Below are 18,371 nucleotides of genomic sequence, written 5' to 3' on the forward strand. Positions count from 1 at the left end.
AATGGTCAAAAATGTTTAAAGATGTTAAAACATAAAATCTAAAGGGGATGCATCTAGGTTTTCACCAAACTTTATATACCTCACAAACTTAATAAAACAAAAGAAGGTTACAAAGAAAAAGAATGCCAATCAAACTATCTAGCTCGTTTTCTTGCTAGCAGCTGATAGATCTGGGGATCTCATAACACCTTTTCTTAAAGAAACCTCAGTGTATTAAACTGACTTATTCAGTTTCAACATATGCAAAATGTCACAGGTGGCACCTGATATTAGAAATCAGCATATAAACACTATATATGTGAAACACAGCTCTTTAGATGGCACACCTCTGTAAATAGGTCTTAATTACCACTGCCTGGGTAGAAAAAGTACTTTACTGTGACTTTTAAAGTCATTAAACAACAAGAGTAAACCAAAGGCATTTAATAAAAGTTTAGTAACCATTTGTAACAGTGTCATAAGCCCTTGATTAGTCTATGTTAAATTATTAATACATATTTTGCATTTATTAAATCAAAGGGATTATATCAGTTAATACGCCCTGTGGCTAAGGATCTGCGGCTGTGGCTGGAAGGTTGCCGGTTCATATCCTGTGGCTGGCAGAGGAATCCTACTCTGTTGGGCCCCTGAGCAAGGCCCTTAACCCCAACTGCTCCAGGGGCGCCATATAAAAATGGCCGACCCTGCGCTCTTACCCTCAGCTTCTCTCCCTGTCTGTGTGTCTCATGGAGAGCACGTTGGGGTATGGGAAAAGACATATCCTGAATCATATTTAAATACTTCTTCTGCATTTGACAAACAATATATGTCAGTTTTATATCTAGGACTTTCCATAATTATTACTTTTGGGTGCAATGCCATATAAAGTATAGTAGTGTGGCATTGCTTTTTTGTTTGCACTGCATGGATATCACTTCTTCACTTTTGACAGCATTGGGGTCTTACTTGGCACAGCCTGTTTTCTTGCCTGTCTGTATTTATAAGACAGAGGATTAATCTCACCCACGCCAGCTTTATTTCTTTGGCAGCTAAGGAAGTAGCAGAAGCCACACATTTATTTTTTTGCCTGTCTGAGCAAGAAGAAGTACTGTCTAAGAGACCAGAGCAGTGAAGAGGAAGGCATACCTGCATTGTAGAGAATACGTTTTACATATTGTGACAGGCTGCTACCCAGCAGAGTCTGATCTAAAAACTGTTTATTCAGAGGCAGAACTTCCACTGGAATTCAGACACAGATATTTGTTTTGATGATACTGCATTAATTTCCATGAAAAGACAAATTCAAGATGCACTGTAATTCATGAAGTTGACTAGAAGAGAAAAACTGAAATATAATTTTGTGAATATTTCATTGACAATATGAGTCCGCTATTACCTGACATGACTGCACCACTAAGTGCTTCAGCACCTTCTAACTGTTCTGATCTGTTAAGATCTCAGGACAGCTACGCTTCATTAATATTGGGATATGAGACCTTTAAGGAAAACTAGCTGTACTGTGCTGCTGTACTTGGTGATGGAGCACAGTACAAGCAAAGCTTAGAGGAGACCTTGCTTCAGTCTGCTTAAGACTAAAAACTGGGATGAAAATTCACCTTTAAGAAATGTCACCTTGTTTAAATAAGTCACTTCTATTCCAGCAATGAGCAACACCAGTCTGATAAAACATTTCCTAAGATGATTATGACATTGTGCTCTCCATCATGTTTGGGTGTGTTAGATGTGGCTAAGGTACATAAAATATTTGAAATTACAGTATCTTCCTTATGAACATAAGACATTGTAATCCAGACACCAAATCCATTATCTCTATCAAAAATGCAGATGTATTAAATGATGCACTTGCTATTACTTGATTCCTGGTCAAGCTGGTACAAGATTTCTTTTTACTCATAAATAAAACATAAAAAATAACAAGATGATTAGCTAGCTTAGGCACCTGAAGATGAGGTGTGGTCACAGAAGTCACAAAGTAGGCCAGACACAAAAATAAAGTGCAAAACTAGCTATTGTTTTTTAAAGTGCTCTAGTTAAAGGAAAGAGACAGTATTTACAAAAGAGAAAAGACAAAAAATTATACAAAGATTATAAACTGTCGTCTCTTCCGAGAATGTGGTAGTAGACTTTTAAAGAGGCCGGCCTATGCTAAATCCAAATAGTACAAAAGGACACAGACAAGGACTCATGTGCCTTATGTTGCCAAGACCAGACTCACTGCTACACCATGAATGTCAGGTTTTCCACAGCATGTACAACAAACAAAAAATAACCAACACAAATTGTTGAGAATTACAATGAATGGATATACAAAGACCCTTTACCTGAAACAGGTACGGAATATTGAATCTAAGAGATTGCAAGAGATGCCATCCAAGTTCATGCAATGAGGGCATACAACAGTCCTTCACTGCACTATTGTTTCAGTTTCAATAATGGGAAGGAAGAAAAGAACTGTACGGAAAACAATTCCATTAAAGTACCAGACTGTAAAAACTTGACGGAATAATTCCTGATAGTCAAAGACGCAAAATAAAGCTTTATGGTTGCTTCTTTAAATGTCATGCAAGTGATCAGCCTCAAGCTAGTGGAAACTAGAAAACCCAAAGCTTTGCTTTCAAGCTGGTCCTTTTTTTTCTATTGTAATTAGCTGAGACCAGATGCCACCTATTATGGGCTAACAAGCCATTGCTGGCTAGTGAGAAGCCAGCAGGCACAGGACTTCAAAGGCAGGCTGGAAAGCAGGCTTGATCAGAAGGAACACTTATTTCCAGAAGCTGTATCTCACAGACCCAGGCAGCTTGGAGTATGACCTTTTAAAGGATTAGCATACAGTGCACAGGATCTGCTCCCTTCTGATGTGTACGACTTCTGACAGTAAGCACTGACAACGTTGCTTATATGTTTTCGTTCAAGGGTGTGGAGGAGAAACCGAAAACTGCCGTTCGCTTTAAAACAAACCGTGAGCTAAATTTTTCGGACTTGTATTGTCCTCTATCCGCCCTTGGCATTTGCCTGCGTCATGCCAGGATATGCTTCACATAGTCTCATAGGTCATCTGAAATCACATTTCTGATGACTGAACAGTTGTAGTTTATTGATCAATTCAGCATATTATTTGTTTAATCATTGTAACAGTCATTGAGGACTGAAGGGTATTCAGATTTTTGTTGTTATTGATCTCTTAATTCCATAATTAACAAAACACCATTTTTATTTTGCCTTTAAATTGTTCCAGGGCTAATGGTGATCTATAAAAACCTGTCGGACTGTGCTGTTCAGGGATGGAGACACTTCTTTATATGCAGTATACAGATGCTATAAATTTAGACAGAGGATGGAAAGATGGATAAGAAAGGACAGGACAGGGAGTCAGAAGAAAGACAAGATAGGCAGACAGAGAGTAAAAAGACCAGCCTTTGACTTTTGATCAGTCCTAGAGAGTAATGATTTACTGAATTGTAAAATAACAGAAAACTACATTATATAGAAGTTAATGATAATCATGCTACAAAAAGCAAATAGTTCAAACCTGAAACCAAAACATGTAGCACAAATGATGCATTTTCAATAATGCTATCAATGTTTCGGGCCTTCTCACTTGAAATTCAGCTTAGATGCATCCTAATGGCACACAAATACCCTGTATACAGTATTTGCAATGATATAATCATGTTGAATCCTTCTTCACTGAAAGTTTTGCAGTTTCACCAGAATCCAATGACAGCACTGACACTTGATGCCTCTGTTGTTCTCCACCTTTCAGGTACAAAAGTAAATAATATGTTTCCCTACCATTGTCAGACCTTCTCTGACTACAGATCTGGACTTCCTTTACTTTTCACATATTCTCTTCTTTTTGCATTGCAATTCTTATTATCATTGTAATCTGCGATATGCTGGGACTGGCAAAAGCCCTTCTGTTGCATTGTACTCGGAACATCTCAATCTTCTCTTATTTTCCCAGGAAGTTATCCTCATTGTGTACAGCTGATTTCAATGTAACAATACAGTATATGACCACACTATTATCAAAGGTTTCAAGAACCCTATAAAAATAAGCATTGCTGTAGACACTTGAAGGACCAACTGCAGCTATTCTATCACCTCAACAAAAGAATCCAATTTGAGTTCCATCCTGACAAAAGAATTTTTTACCAGCAGTGGGAAACTGAAGTGCTGCAATGAAAGATAAGACGGTGCTTACCAAGCACAGGTTTAATTGCCTTAAACTTTCGCACCAGTCATACAGTCACCCGTCACAGAGCCCAGAGGCAGAAATTGTGACATATATGCAGAACCTAACAGAACCCAAGGGCGCTAGAGAACAGTATTTGCTTTTGTTTCAGAGTGTTAGATCAAGCAAGAGAGAAGGAACCGGTGAATAAAAAGGAAAAAAAAAGAAGAAAACAGTCCGACACTCTCAAATAAGGCTATCCAGTCCAAGCTCTGGAGGACCAGTGAGCCAGCAGGGTTTCTAGGTCTCTTCCAAGCACAAGCATCTGAGAATCAGGAAGAAGTTGTTAAACAAACTCAATTAAGTCAATTAGGTGAGCTGATTTAGGTTGTTAAGGGCTGAGTTGGAATGAAAAGCTGCAGGCACACAGGCCCCCCAGGACCAACCCTAATCTCCAATCTATAATAGATCTTTAAAAAAAACATTACTGGGTTGCAATTAAAATACACAAAATAAACAAAAGGACAGCTCACCTCCAGTAACTGCAGATAAACTGAGTACTCTATGCCTAACAAACTGCAAGGCATCAACAGAGGATGAAGACACAGAAAATGTCTACTAGAAATTTAGGTTTGCTGATGACTTGTGACGTGTTACGTCTTCCTCATTAATAAAGTGCAGAAACAACACACTTCTAAAAATAGATATAAAATGACGAGCTACTGTATCTACAGTACCAAGATGGTAGATCTGGGAAATCTGAGAAATTCCATTAGGAGTTTGTGATAAAGAAATCAACGAAGATGGTGTGAAACAGTAATTTACTCAGAAGTGTGCCATGGACTGTAATTTATAGAGAAAGAATAATTATTTTGCTTTATATAAATAATTGATATTTGATTTTGTTTTATATATCTATGGCAATACTACATATAGATGATAGCAGTGACAGCTACATATATATGTATGTACTATATTTATACCATTATGGTCAGCAGCCATATCAGCCTGCAACTCACAACTGGCAGCCCACTGAAGTTAAGCAGGTGTGAGCCTGGTCAGTACCTGGATGGGAAACTAAGGTTGCTGCTGAAGCAGTGTTAGTGGGGCTAGCAGGGGGTGCTCACCCTGCGGTCTATGTAGGTCCTAATGCCCCAGTATAGTGACGGGGACACTATTCTATAAACAGGTGCCGTTCTTTGGATGACATGTAAAACCAAGGTCCTGACTCTCTGTGGTCATTAAAAATCCCGAATCTCGAAAAGAGTAGGGGTGTAATCCCGGCGTCCTGGCCAAATTTCCCATTGGCCCTTACCAATCATGGCCTCCTAATAATCCCCATCTATGAATTGGCTTCATTACTCTGCTCTCCTCCCCACGCTGTGGTGAGCGTTCTGGCACACTATGGCTGCCGTCGCTGCACATTGGTGGTGGTGGAGGGGAGTCCTCATTACCTGTAATGCGCTTTGAGTGGAGTGTCCAGAAAAGCTCTATATAAGTTTAAGCAATTATATTATTATTATATACTGTATACATAGCAGCTCTTCAGTTTGTTACTTGTACAGTGTAACAATAAAGTCTCCAAGTACATCTGCTTTATATTTGTATTAACTTTTGTGCTTTGCTTTTAGTTGTCAAAACAAGGGTACAGCCAAACTAGTTTTACTGTATATATTATTATATGTATATAATCAATATTTATAAATATTTTTAATATTTAACAACTACAAAATTAAATCTTAATCAATGAATGTTGATATATAGAGGTAGCATGGAGCAGTAGCAATTAACGTTACTGCCCAAGATCTCCAGGATCCTAAATTTCATTCTGATGTTTTATGTATTATCTATTCTGATGTATTATAAACAATCCATGATATCTGTGATCTAAGAATATCTGTAAGCCATATGTACAGGACTGCTGAGGGTTGGGTAGGACTAGTCAGCCATGGCTCTCACAGCTTGCATCAGGCTTGTGATGATGTCATTGAGAGACATGCCTCTCCTCCAATTGGTGCTGAAGCACCTGCATGTCACTGGGGAGCTAGCAGCACATGGACTGATATTTGATGGATGGACTTGCCTATCTGCACTTCCTCATTCTCCCTGTGTGGGGTTGCTGCTGAGAGTTGAGACACAAAGGTACAGTTGATAGATTCAAAAATGGGTGGTTTATGACAAAAAATAACAGTTGATTCTAAATGTTCTTTTAAAAAATTATAAAGAAAGAAAATTTACTAAAGTAAATTATGAGTTTTTAAATCTTTTTAAGGCTTAGAAGTTGGTCGACCATGTCAATCAGTATCTCATTTAGTGGCTGTGTAATGTACATTATGTTTTCTATAATCGAAATGATACTTTTCACAACACAAAAAATGGAAATAACTGACCATTTGAAAAAAGGCATCTACAGTAGAGCAGGATTCTGTTATGTTATAACTGGAACACTGAAGAAATCAGAACACAGTCCCTCACAATCCCTGAACACTGATTAAATGGTTTCAAATAAAATGACAGCAGAATGAAAGATGCATTACAAACCAAGATTCGGCAGTGGGTGAATTGACATAATCTACCAGATTAAGTTGATGTATCATTTCTGTGTGTTGTATTTGAATTTGACATGGTATGTCAAAGAAAAGTGTTGAATCCTGCCTGAGTTACAGTATCATAGCAAAACTGTATACAGTACAACTTTCTTCCAAAATATTTATACACAGCACCTGACAACCTTAAATTAACATCCTTAACTTGAATTCAAGGTTTAAAACATCCTGGGCTCCTGTGCCAGGTCTGACTGCTGTCTGCCCTGTCTACTTCATTTGGCTTTCAGGTATTGGCCAGCATGAGGTTGTTGCTGAAAGCTCTTCTGTTACTGCTCCGACAGGCACTCAATATAGCTGACTGGATGGTGCCACCAGCCTCTACGGTACTTTTTTAGGACATTAGGCCTCATGAGTGCTTCGCTCCTGTTTCAGCCACTGTTCTCACTTTTCCAATGCTTTGCTATGCTTATGTTTTTAAAAGGAGAAGTGCCGTTTGTTAAAACTGAGGACATAACGACATTTTAGCTGTACTGCCATCACCAACATGCTTTATAAGACTTCATTAAAAAGGTAACATTGTATAATTGCAATTCAAATATTGATGTTCTGATGTTCCTTAAAAGTAAAGTTGGTTTTACTGTACATGGTAAAAACTCGGCTTTCTCTGAGCCCCAATTGGACAGGATAAATACAATATCATGTTGTCTAGCATGCTTGAACTGCCATATACACTTGTTTTACTGAGTGCAAGAGCAAAATGTTCCCAAGTAATTATGATCAGCTCTGTATTTTTAATGAACCACACATATTGGTTCAAAGACAAAATGTTCATTTTAATCTAATCTAGAAAATTCAAGTAAATAACTAACCAATAAACAGTGGACCTTTGCTGAATATGAAGGAAATGCTCTCTTTCTAGCACTTAGATTATATAAATATACTCCAAAGCAGATGCTCTTAACCCTTATACAGGTGCACTCTATGCCTGCAGGATATTTTTACTAATTGAGCTCTCAGTTATGTAACAGGCAACTTCTTTTGTTTAACAGCAGCTCTTTGCAATTATCTGGACCTACGACCCAATAGAAACTGTGGTTAAATACATTCTTACTTGATGTGAGGTGTTAACCTCGTAACTGAGAGCAGTGCTGGCCCAGCTTGTTTCTCCCTCAATTATACTGTTCACTTTTCATTATGGCTCACACATTGTACAGTACCTCCTACAAACACCACAGCAAGCACTAATGACTTAACAGAGCTCACCAGCTGGCTATTAAAGAAACATTTGCATGTGAATTTCATAAAATCATATTTAATTAAATTTTAAAGTCTTCTCAAATTTGGTCTCATGCTCCTTCGTTGCATCTGTCTAAGCTCATCTCCAAAAAGGCAAACAGACCAGAAGGGCTTAAAAAAGAAATAAAATATGGAGTCAGTCAATGCAAAATCCTGACACAGCACACACATGTGAATCTGAGACTTTAGGTGCTCAGAAAATCACTGAGGAAGGACAGCACCTTCATGAAAACACTTTTATGTTGGTTGAAACCAAATTCAAGGAAATTCAAAAAGAAACATATTTCCTTATTCCGTTTCCTTTTGATTATTTAAGCATAGCTCCAATGAATAAGTAATGGTTAATTTCACAATGGCAAATAAAAAGACGACGTTCCAGCTCTTGAGCCTTCTTCGGGTGTAGAAGGTGTGGAATTATTAACCTTTATTTGTTAATTTGGTCCCAATGCATGCTGATGCAGCTCTTCACTCTTATTTCCAATTCTAAGGAGACTTAAAACGTCTGTTATATTCTTTCTTTGTCACAAACGTGGAATAAAATACGAAAATAAGAACATTACCTCCCACAAACACAAAGAATGAAAAGCACTAAATGTATGGTTTATTACTAGGACAAGGATATTGTGATGAATATATGTGGTAAACTTTTTGCAAAATTATACTGTAACTGATGTGACTATAAAAACTGACATTCCCAACAATCCACAAATTTTCTAGATGACTGTCGCCTGCTGTTTTTTGGATTCAATAACTCATATGCCTTGAGTATGAAATAATATACTGTAGCTGGCTATGCGCTTCATTAATTTTCTTCTTGATTTAGTGTCAGTATATCCGCTGGGACCCTGAATAACATGACCCAGTGCAGGTTCACGCATCACAGAGGTTTTGTTTGCATTCTAGCACAAACTCTGTAGTTCGTTGAAATCAGTCTTGCAGTAACCACAGTGCTAAACCTGGTGTGAAAACCTTTATCAAGGCATAAGTCAGTAATACTTCCTGAATGGATGTTGATCTTCCCTGTTTCAGTCTGGCATGTGGTTAAGAGACAAAGCTCTAGTACATTAAGTGGTAATAGCTGAAAGGCCTTGTGATCAGAGGCCAGTAAATAAATTAAACACAGTGAATGTAGTGTATGTGCCCAGTAATTAATTTGATTTGGTGCTGCTTTGGTAAAGGTGCATGACAAAGACCTGACTGACTGAAGTCTGATAAGTCCTACTCCTCTTTCAGGAGACATCAGCCTGTCCTCGGCAGGAATCTCAATATCCTACCTCTGTAAATCTTGTGTGGACGTGAACAAAAAACTGTTTTTTTTTTTTATAAGTACAGAATCCTCTGTTATGGGGGAAAATAGGTATTTTAAGGAAAATCATTCTTTAAAATCTTGGGAAACTGTAATTTTTACTATAATGCAAAATTCCTTAGCATTTCCAAATGGCTCTTCTAAGCAATAACTTGCCACCCACATTTCTTACTTTACGATAAATACTGTTCTTCAAAATCTTTTTTTCTGCTTAGCACGTTATTTCAATAACTCTTTATATTATTAATGCCTCATAAACATTTAATATGTATTACATTAGGATTATTAACCCATTGAAATAGCACAAGGCTTTTCTTTAACTTTATGATTCAGTTTGCATAGCTGAGAAATAGTCAGCTGACCTTATTTTAATCATGTCTGATAAATACCTCTCTTACAGTAGCATTATGACAGAATTTCAATTAGGCAGAACTGCAGGCTGGCATAAAATAAAATAAATAAATCTTACTCCTGGGAGACCAGATGTTGTGACCTATAAATGTATGTGACAAAAAACCTTTTAAGTTGTCTAAAGCCAGCTAAATGCACCAGTAAATATTTATCAAATAATAAATGGTTGCTCATACTCAGCGCAATAGTAAAGTGTGACACCAATTTTTATCTTTACAAATAACATGAATAAATTACAAAAAAAACCTGTCTGACATAACATCCAGTATGAATCATTACTACAGATATGCCGCACTGTGGTGATTAATATCTTTCCACTGAACAAAAATCCTGCTTTACTATTTCAGCCCTTCATTTGTATTTTAAGAATGATCATGTTATTCCCTTTTGTTTTTTTCCCCGTTTATTTGATAATATCTTGAAATGAAACATTATTTTCTTGTGGCATAACACTAAACAACAATATTTAATATTTGCTCTGCATTAAATAGAATAACACATTCAAACTGTCCTGCTAGGATACACACTTGGTGCAGCAAGATTGTGCCGTGAAGAATAGATTTGCAAATTTTATTTGTAAAAATAATTTTCTCATTTAGCATTCGCTTGGATAAAGTGTTTTAGTGCTTTGTTGTTTTAATTGGATTAATGACACACAGAAGATTCATGAGCATCAGAATTTTATCATAATAAAGCTGCCTGGGTTGCTTTGTTCTAAGCCTCCTGTGGGCATACAGTGCACAAGAAGGCAGAAGTGGAATGAATGTCTGTCATGAACATTTAACAGAGGGGACAGGTACGGTTTTTCATTTTGTTTCCATTGTTTTAAATAAAATAACACCTGACGTGACAAGATAATGAGCCAGCAATTTGCAAAATATCCCTGCTTTCCTATTTTCCCAGCACACCCTTCTTTCCAAGTACTGTAAGTAAGGAAACTTGTACGGGCAAGTTTAGAATAGCTTCTTCAAGACACCTCTTTTTATCAGTGCCAAGAACAGTGCATGCCACACACTATAAAAATATTGGTCAAAGCTTTCAATGAGACCCAGTAGGTCTGTGTTGCAGTGGCAGCGAGACTGCACGTCAGCTTTTTAAAATGTGTGGTGTGATTCTTGTGAGAAAGGCTTAGTAAAGTTCTGCCATCAGTACATAAGCGCTCATGTATGGACAGGACCCACAATAAAGGTACCAGATGTCACAAGTCAGTTCTAGAGAATCATGCATGGTTTAAAATGGCAAGAGGCCGTAATTTATTATTTTGAGGCTATGGAAAATAAAAATAAAAATACCTGTTTATTAATTACAGATTTGATAAGTTACTGCAAGGACATATACTGTATTCAGCAAAAAAAATAATCTGACTTGTTACATTGCCTGCCATACACTCAGGTCTTCAAATCCACAGCAGTACCGTCTTTTCCATTCCAGCAAAGGTGGAAATACAGGAGCTAAAAACAACAGTCATCTGGCATGCTTCTCATGTTTTTTGAGAACTAAAAACAACAAGGTACAACGATTCTTAAACGACAGACAGCTATTGTGGGACATTAAGACAAATCTTTCCTCATGGCTAAATATGTCAAGCTCATTACAGCTGATGTCTTAGCAAAACAGCACTGCACAGCAGATACTATATAACAAACAGGCCCGCGGTCCTCACCATCGTGTGCCTGTTTCAATAGTAATGAAAATTAAACCCATCGGAGGCTCTTCCTGTGCTCCCCAAGGAAGCTACTCAGCTTTTTCCTGGCATGTTTTGTGCAAAACAAGGCTGCTCCATTCTGATACAGAATTCATGTTTCTAAAGAACATTTACATTTCAACAATGTGTAACTGGCGCAACTCCCACTGTGAGATCTTTCTGTGCAAAAGACCCTGGGAAGGTTTCTGCTGTGATGTTAGCGCCCATCACCTGTATGATCACCTAGTACTAGAGCACTGACAAAGATATCCTTATATTAGGCTCCTGCACAGAGATGTTCAGCCCACAGAGTCTTAAGGTTGTAATAGTTTTAAAATGCCAAATTAACAGACATGAATATTAATATAAATGATCCTATGTGTGCGCCACTGAGACTAAAGCATTATCATCTTCCATATTACACTTTAGACTACACAGTACATAATGATAATTATTATGGCCGAGGGTCATAATAAAACTAATGAAGTCTTTGTTGCTGTACCTCTTTGAATTGTAAGTACTGCTAGGGCATTTATCAACATATACAGTGTGAGATAAGGTGCTCTGCAAAGGATTTTTATTGAAGAAACAATCTTATCGGTGAGTTCTGAACTGCGACATAAACATCACATGACCATCCCAAATTATAACTTAACAAATGAAATCCCAGTCTCCTTGTTAAACAATATAAACATAACTGATTTGCATAATGTTTTCAGTGTATTAACATCTCATTTGCATGAGAAATGTTTTATACCGTCACAAATAAATTCTTTGCCATCTTGCTTGACGTTAATTTTTTTTCAGCGGTATACGACTCACTGAAAATGAGGAAATACATATTAACTTTCTGAAACAGAGTTCACAACTGGAAATTAACTCAGAGTGAATTCATTGCCCAGTGGCTATGGCTCTCAGACAGCTCTGGGCTCCTCGAATTAGAATTCTACATTCTGCAGTCCCTGTAACCCCCATCTCGTTTACATCAATAAGCAGCTTTTGGGCCTTTTCAATCTGGTGTTATTATAATAAAATTTCAGTGCCGCTAGTGTTTTGCAAGGCTGGTGGGTGGCTTGTAAGGGCTGCATGTGACTGGCTTGGTGACTATTCCTTATCTTAAACCCACCACTGAGCCACTAAAGGTCCTTTGGCAATGTCCTGAGGCACTGGCAGTGCAGAGCAGCTCTCTCTAAGCCCTTCAAGGCTGGAACCTGAAATCTGAAGTGACAGAAACCTTGCAGACATCGCCTGTGAGTATTTTATTAAATGATGAAGATAATTATATGGAAATACGATTCCCTTTGATGCAGCCTGCACACTGGATTCTAACTGTAGGTATTGATACTGTTGTGTCATTGTTTGTTTTTTTAAAAATAATTCTTACTTTCAAAAGATCTTTCTTCACGGCTCTGCTTGCATTACTATTTAGAATGTTTTTCCGCCAAAGCACATGAAATGTAAAATCTATTTAAAAACCATACTAAAGTGTCCCTTGAAGAGAATAAAAATGCTCCTTTTTCTCCCTTACTAGCATTCATTACATTCTTTTTTCCCCGTCCTGACATACCTGTGAAATAAGGATCTACCATTGCATTGGCTGACAGGCCAGAACTGAAGAGGAGCTAGCCTGGCTGGAAAATTCCTTCCACCTCATCTCCTAAACTGTTTGCTTGAGAGACTCTCTGATCAGGCATGTAAATCTGCACAGCAGTAGGTAAGGTTAAATATGTATATGACAAAAGGGCATGTCGAAACAATTAATAAAATGCTTGTGGCTAAGCATCAGTGCAAATGACCGTGCTTTTATTGAAGACCCACATTAACATTTCTGGTGGTCTTGTCCTAGAAGGTACTGTATGACCTCAGCTAAATTTTCTTTTTTATCAAACCAGGAAAAAAATCCCACGTTGACATCTCAGCTAATCATACAGTAGGTTCAACTGGAAATTCATTTTTTAAATTCCGTTTAATTGAGTGATTTTTTTGTGTCACTGTTGGGGGGGGGGGGGGGGGGGGGGAAGAAGCTCAACAAATTTATCCTGGAAGAAGCATCAGACGCGTTGTAGCTATCTGTAATGTTAACCACAAGTCTGTTATAATCCCATTTCAGCAATGATTGCCACAGATGGCAGATAAATGACATAATTTTGAATATTATGGCTGACATTTGTTTTGCAATACAGAAGGAAAATATCACATACCAAGGGAAAAGATATTAGACTAATTAACTCTGCTGAACGGTGGTATCAAATATTAAATAGAGGTTGTTTACCGAAAGATAAAACAATGACCCCAAGCTTCTGATTCTCAGGAGATCAAAACAGTAAGCACTCTTTTTGTACAAAATCATTGTTAAAAGACATGCTGTTCATTTGTGGAATTAAATATTCACTACAAAATGCTTCAAACAAAACTCAGCTTTACCAGAGCTGCAGAATGCTTACTCCCACATGCACAATGTACACTGAAGCATTTTGTGCTGAACCAAAGATTTTCTCCTTTTTAAAAAAACAAGGAGAAATATGGAGAAACAGACGTTAGACTGACACATTCACACATTTACAGTATATGCATCCGTTTATATATGTATACAAGCACACAGTGCTATGCAAAGGTCTTAGATACTTTGCACTGTTCTGCTGTTTTTACTCAGTGTTTCTCCCTCTTTATGCATAAACACTATTCTCAGGCAATTACTACTAAACTGTAGCCATTTTGTTTTAAGATAACAGATAATCCTGATTGATCTGCATTGTTAGTAAAAAAAAGCAGCCTTTTAACTTTATAGCCAATATGGAAAGGAACAGAGTACTTTAATGATGAGCAACACCTGACAATTTGATGGTAAATGTGATGTATTTGCTACTAAAATACTTTTTATTGACTTATTTAATGTATTAAAGGGGTAACAATTCTATTTTAAAACAATGTTCTAAAACGGTAGATTTTAGTGTTAGCAAATGATAAATTAGCAAGTATGAATATTAATGTAAGTGATTAATATAGATGATTTTGTGTGTGCTTTACTGGAACTAAAGCACTATTATCTTCCAGCTCACACCGATTTGATGAAAGTCCGAGGATCATAATATAGCTTATAAAGGCTTTGAATCTGCACTTATTTAAATGTATTCAGATGCATCAAATAAGGAAATCAATAACTGGTACATTATTTCAATTCAGTACAACATACAACATGAAATTCACCATATATAACAAGTCTGATCTTAAAAATGAATCTTGACTTGAGTGTTAAAAAAACCTACTAATTTTATACTGATGGAAAAAAGAACCGCAACATTTTCTGGAATGAGAATACTATAGTTATAGCTTATGCACTTTCACAAAAAGTTGTCAATTTGTTTTAAGCCCTCTGACCAGCAATACAGCTTGTGCAGTGAGGCATTGCAACTTCCCAATCACATGAAAGCTCGTTAGGTGCACTTTTACCCAACGAGGTCCAGGTGGAACAATGCCTGATCAGGTCACCTTTAAAAAGGCCTCAATTCAAAGCTTAGGTCACTGCAAGAAAAACTGACACTAAGTCAGTTTTCTGTGTATTCCATAATGCCTCGAATGTCACCAGAAGCAAGGGGGAAGTCCATTGGCATGCTGCAGGCAGGCATGTCATGTGCCAGCATTGCCAAACACTATGGAGTGAGCCGCTCCACTGTGTCCCGACTGCAGAGAAGGTTTCAGCAGACCGGCAGGACAGATGACCGCCCAAGATCTGGTTGCCCTCAAGTGACCACACCAGAGCAGGACTGACACATCAGACTGGTCCATCTGAGAGATCGTTTCAGATCTGCCACCCGTACTGCTGCTGAAACTGCCGGCAGACACAATGCCCGCATCAGTGACAGGACAGTGAGGCTCCATGCTGCTGGCCTCAGAGCAAGATGACCTGTCGGAGGCCCTCTGCTGACACCTCCTAGACGTCACACCCGACTGGCTTGGGCCACACGGAGGCTTGCGATGGACTCGTCAGCAGTGGCGTCAGGTCCTCTTCACGGATGAGTCGCTCTTCAGCCTGTTCCACGCAGACGGGAGGGCCAGAGTGTGGAGGAGGAGGTGTTGCATTTCTTTTTTCCAGCAGAATATATTGACCAATGTCCCATAGCCTTGACATATACAGAGACAAACCTATTTCGTACAGTTAACACCCTGGGCTTATTAACAGAAACATAACCATCCCAACAGTAAAACTAACTGTTAGTCAATAAAGTGACTTTTGAAATGGGGTTAAATGGCTGTATGACTTTGATTTGGTTATGAACTGAGTGTCACTATTTGTATAACATTAATTTAGTGATGTACCCAAAGTCTGTCAATTGATTATAGGACATATATATTCACATCAAATTTGAATAAAAATGCAATTAGGGAAAATGATTGAGAAGTAATTTTGTAAACCTAGCTGATCACCCGTAACCTTAAGAAACCTTTAATATTTAAAATCCTCAGTGAAATTCAGTCTGAACATTTCAAAATCAAGACCAACAGTTAAGCATTGTTCAGTTGAAGAACAAGGGTATCAACATGCATGTTAGCAAAACGAATTGTTTTTCAGAATGTTTAACGTCTCTGCTCACAACCGCACAAAAAAAAATATGATCTGCTAAGCTAAATGCTGAAGATAAGAGATGGTAGACAAAGTGTGAGTGTATCTTACTTTATAATTACTTGAAAAAAATTAAACCAAGTTATTCAATAAGCACAGTTGTGTTGATTAGAATATCAAACAGAGTGAATTCTGAAACACCAACATTAACAGCTTGAAAGCTGCTAAATGCTTCATTAATGACCCATTACCAAATTCTCATACTATTTGTGCTCAATTGAATAGTGATGCACCGTGCTGAACTTCCTTGTTGATCTCTCTTTTGGAATTCACATGCATCAGAATATAAAAAACAGTAACAACTTCCTTTGACTTTATAGATCTTCCTTCTTTAAGAAAAGACTAGAGCTCTTAGTATATTAAACAGACTGTATTTATCTGACATGATTTATACTAAAATAAAACTGGTTACATTATGCACATTGCATAATTACTGACAAACTATGAAACAGCCTGATGAAATTCAGGGTCTGAATGACCATGCTACAGTAAATGTACTGTACCTTTCTAAGAAAATTTACCTTTTCATCATATTTGGTGATAACAATGAAAAAAAAATCTTAAATTTATCGGAAACTGAAGGAAATTTATAAAAAACTTTAAAATCCAATCTCCTGAATAAAATGTTTCCTGAGCAGCAGTGAAATCTTAATGCTGATCAGCATACTGTATGTAACTTCACAGCAAGTGAAAGCAACTTTGAAGATTTCTCACAATGCAAATTGGCCATATTCTTGAAGTCCTATTTTTTTTTCCACTGTCATATATGCAGTACTAAGTAAATGATGAATTTGCTCATCTAAGCCAAATATATACTCTCTGGAAAGACAAAAATTACAATTGAGTTCAAATATAAATAATCTGTTTATAAATTAAGGTTCCCAGCCTTACAAATAAATGAAGAATGTAAAACAAAACAAAAGTGTTAACAGGAAATGTTGGAGAGGTGCTGAAGACTTGAAGACCACAAGTCACATAGTGACAGAACATTTTCAGTTGAAATGATAAATTCTTAATCCCAGTAAAACAATTCCATAGGCATTAAGGTTCTTCTGTCAGTATTGTCTGTTATATGTGACAGGTGAAGACAATTAAATGTATGATTCATTTCTTCTTCAACGCAAGCCTTAGCAAATACAGCAGTCCACAATTAATAAAAAGGCCCCAGGTAACTTTGTGTCGGTTCACTTCTTTGAACTTTTAAGATACCCTTGCCAGTCCTCATGATTTTTTTTACTCAGGAAATTTCCCAAAGAAAATAAATCATTTGCTCAAAAAGGATATTTAAAATAATTAATTTATTTTCTCTACTCACACCAGCTTTCTCTTTGTTCTTCAGTCTAAACAAGCAGAGCAGCACTGCAGTTATACTCTAGGGGTCACACTTGGGTTATTCTTCCCTGCCCTCCAACGGTATAACAATGCATTTAACAGTCCAACAGTACTACTGCACTTAAAGGCTACATTCACCCACTCTCTAGTGCAATTTGTCAGGGAAAAATTGAACAGCATATGAAGGCAAATGTGCACAGAGTGCATAACGTGGTGCCGAAGTCAGTAAACATTTGTTCACTGAGCTCTCGACCCGTCTCCTTGCTTTGTAGCCTGGCTGTTTTAATGCATAATTAAGAAGGTCAAAATTAATGAAGCACTGTGAGGAAAAGTTCAAGGAATCCCCAGGCTCAATTTATTCTATTAGGTCTTCAGGAGTGAGTGTCAGACTGGCAGCAATGGAGACGTTCAGTTTGTAAGTGGAGCCGGCGTGCAGGAGAGGAGCCTGGTGGCTAAGGGCCCTTACCTGCAGTGTACAGTCACTCCCTAGCTCCTTCCCTGCGAAAATCACATGCAGCTGCTGAGCTGGAACCCCTTGTTGCTTGGCAACCACCTCCTTGAGGTGGAAGATGCTGGCATCTTCATCCAGTTCCACAGGGAAACCATGGTTAGAGTTGAACCTGACAAACACTGACCACATACAGTACAGATGAGAAGAGAAACACAGGTGAGGAGTGCAGTAGGTTTACAGGCAAGGCTTGCCGTAACAGGGGAGTTTCATTTTCTTTAATAAGGGCAGAACATGGGACTGGACTTACTAAACCAACTCCCCAGCCTTCATTAAATTCTGTTGCTTTTCAGAACGGAGGATTGCTTTTTTCAGTGCTGTTGCTTACTATTTTTATTCAGATCAGTCAACCTTTACAAGAACCCAAGAATGTTGAAAATAACTCAAAAACAGTACAACTGAAAACATTCTCAATAAAAGCTTTCACAGTCAAAAAGCAGAACATTACAAGAAATTGAATAGATTAAAAAGTTTGCTTTCTTTGATTTTCTGA

General features: G+C 37.6%; 1 protein-coding gene across 2 annotated transcripts in view; it reads right to left on the reverse strand.

Moving 5' to 3' along the window:
- The window catches only part of prkn (parkin RBR E3 ubiquitin protein ligase), a 158,523-nt gene that overhangs the window by 100,009 nt on the left and 40,143 nt on the right, over window positions 1-18,371 (reverse strand). Inside the window, exon 2 of one of the 2 annotated variants that reach the window (XM_088934073.1) lies at window positions 17,837-18,000. The exons of the other annotated variant lie outside the window; for it this stretch is intronic. Within the exon in view, the coding sequence (XP_088790199.1) occupies window positions 17,837-18,000 (164 nt within the window). The remainder of the gene's footprint in view (window positions 1-17,836; window positions 18,001-18,371) is intronic. 2 annotated transcript variants of the gene reach the window in all.

The sequence above is a fragment of the Atractosteus spatula genome, chromosome 15 (genome assembly GCF_055471065.1).
Source record: "Atractosteus spatula isolate fAtrSpa1 chromosome 15, fAtrSpa1.hap1, whole genome shotgun sequence".
NCBI classification, from domain to species: Eukaryota; Metazoa; Chordata; class Actinopteri; order Semionotiformes; family Lepisosteidae; genus Atractosteus; species Atractosteus spatula.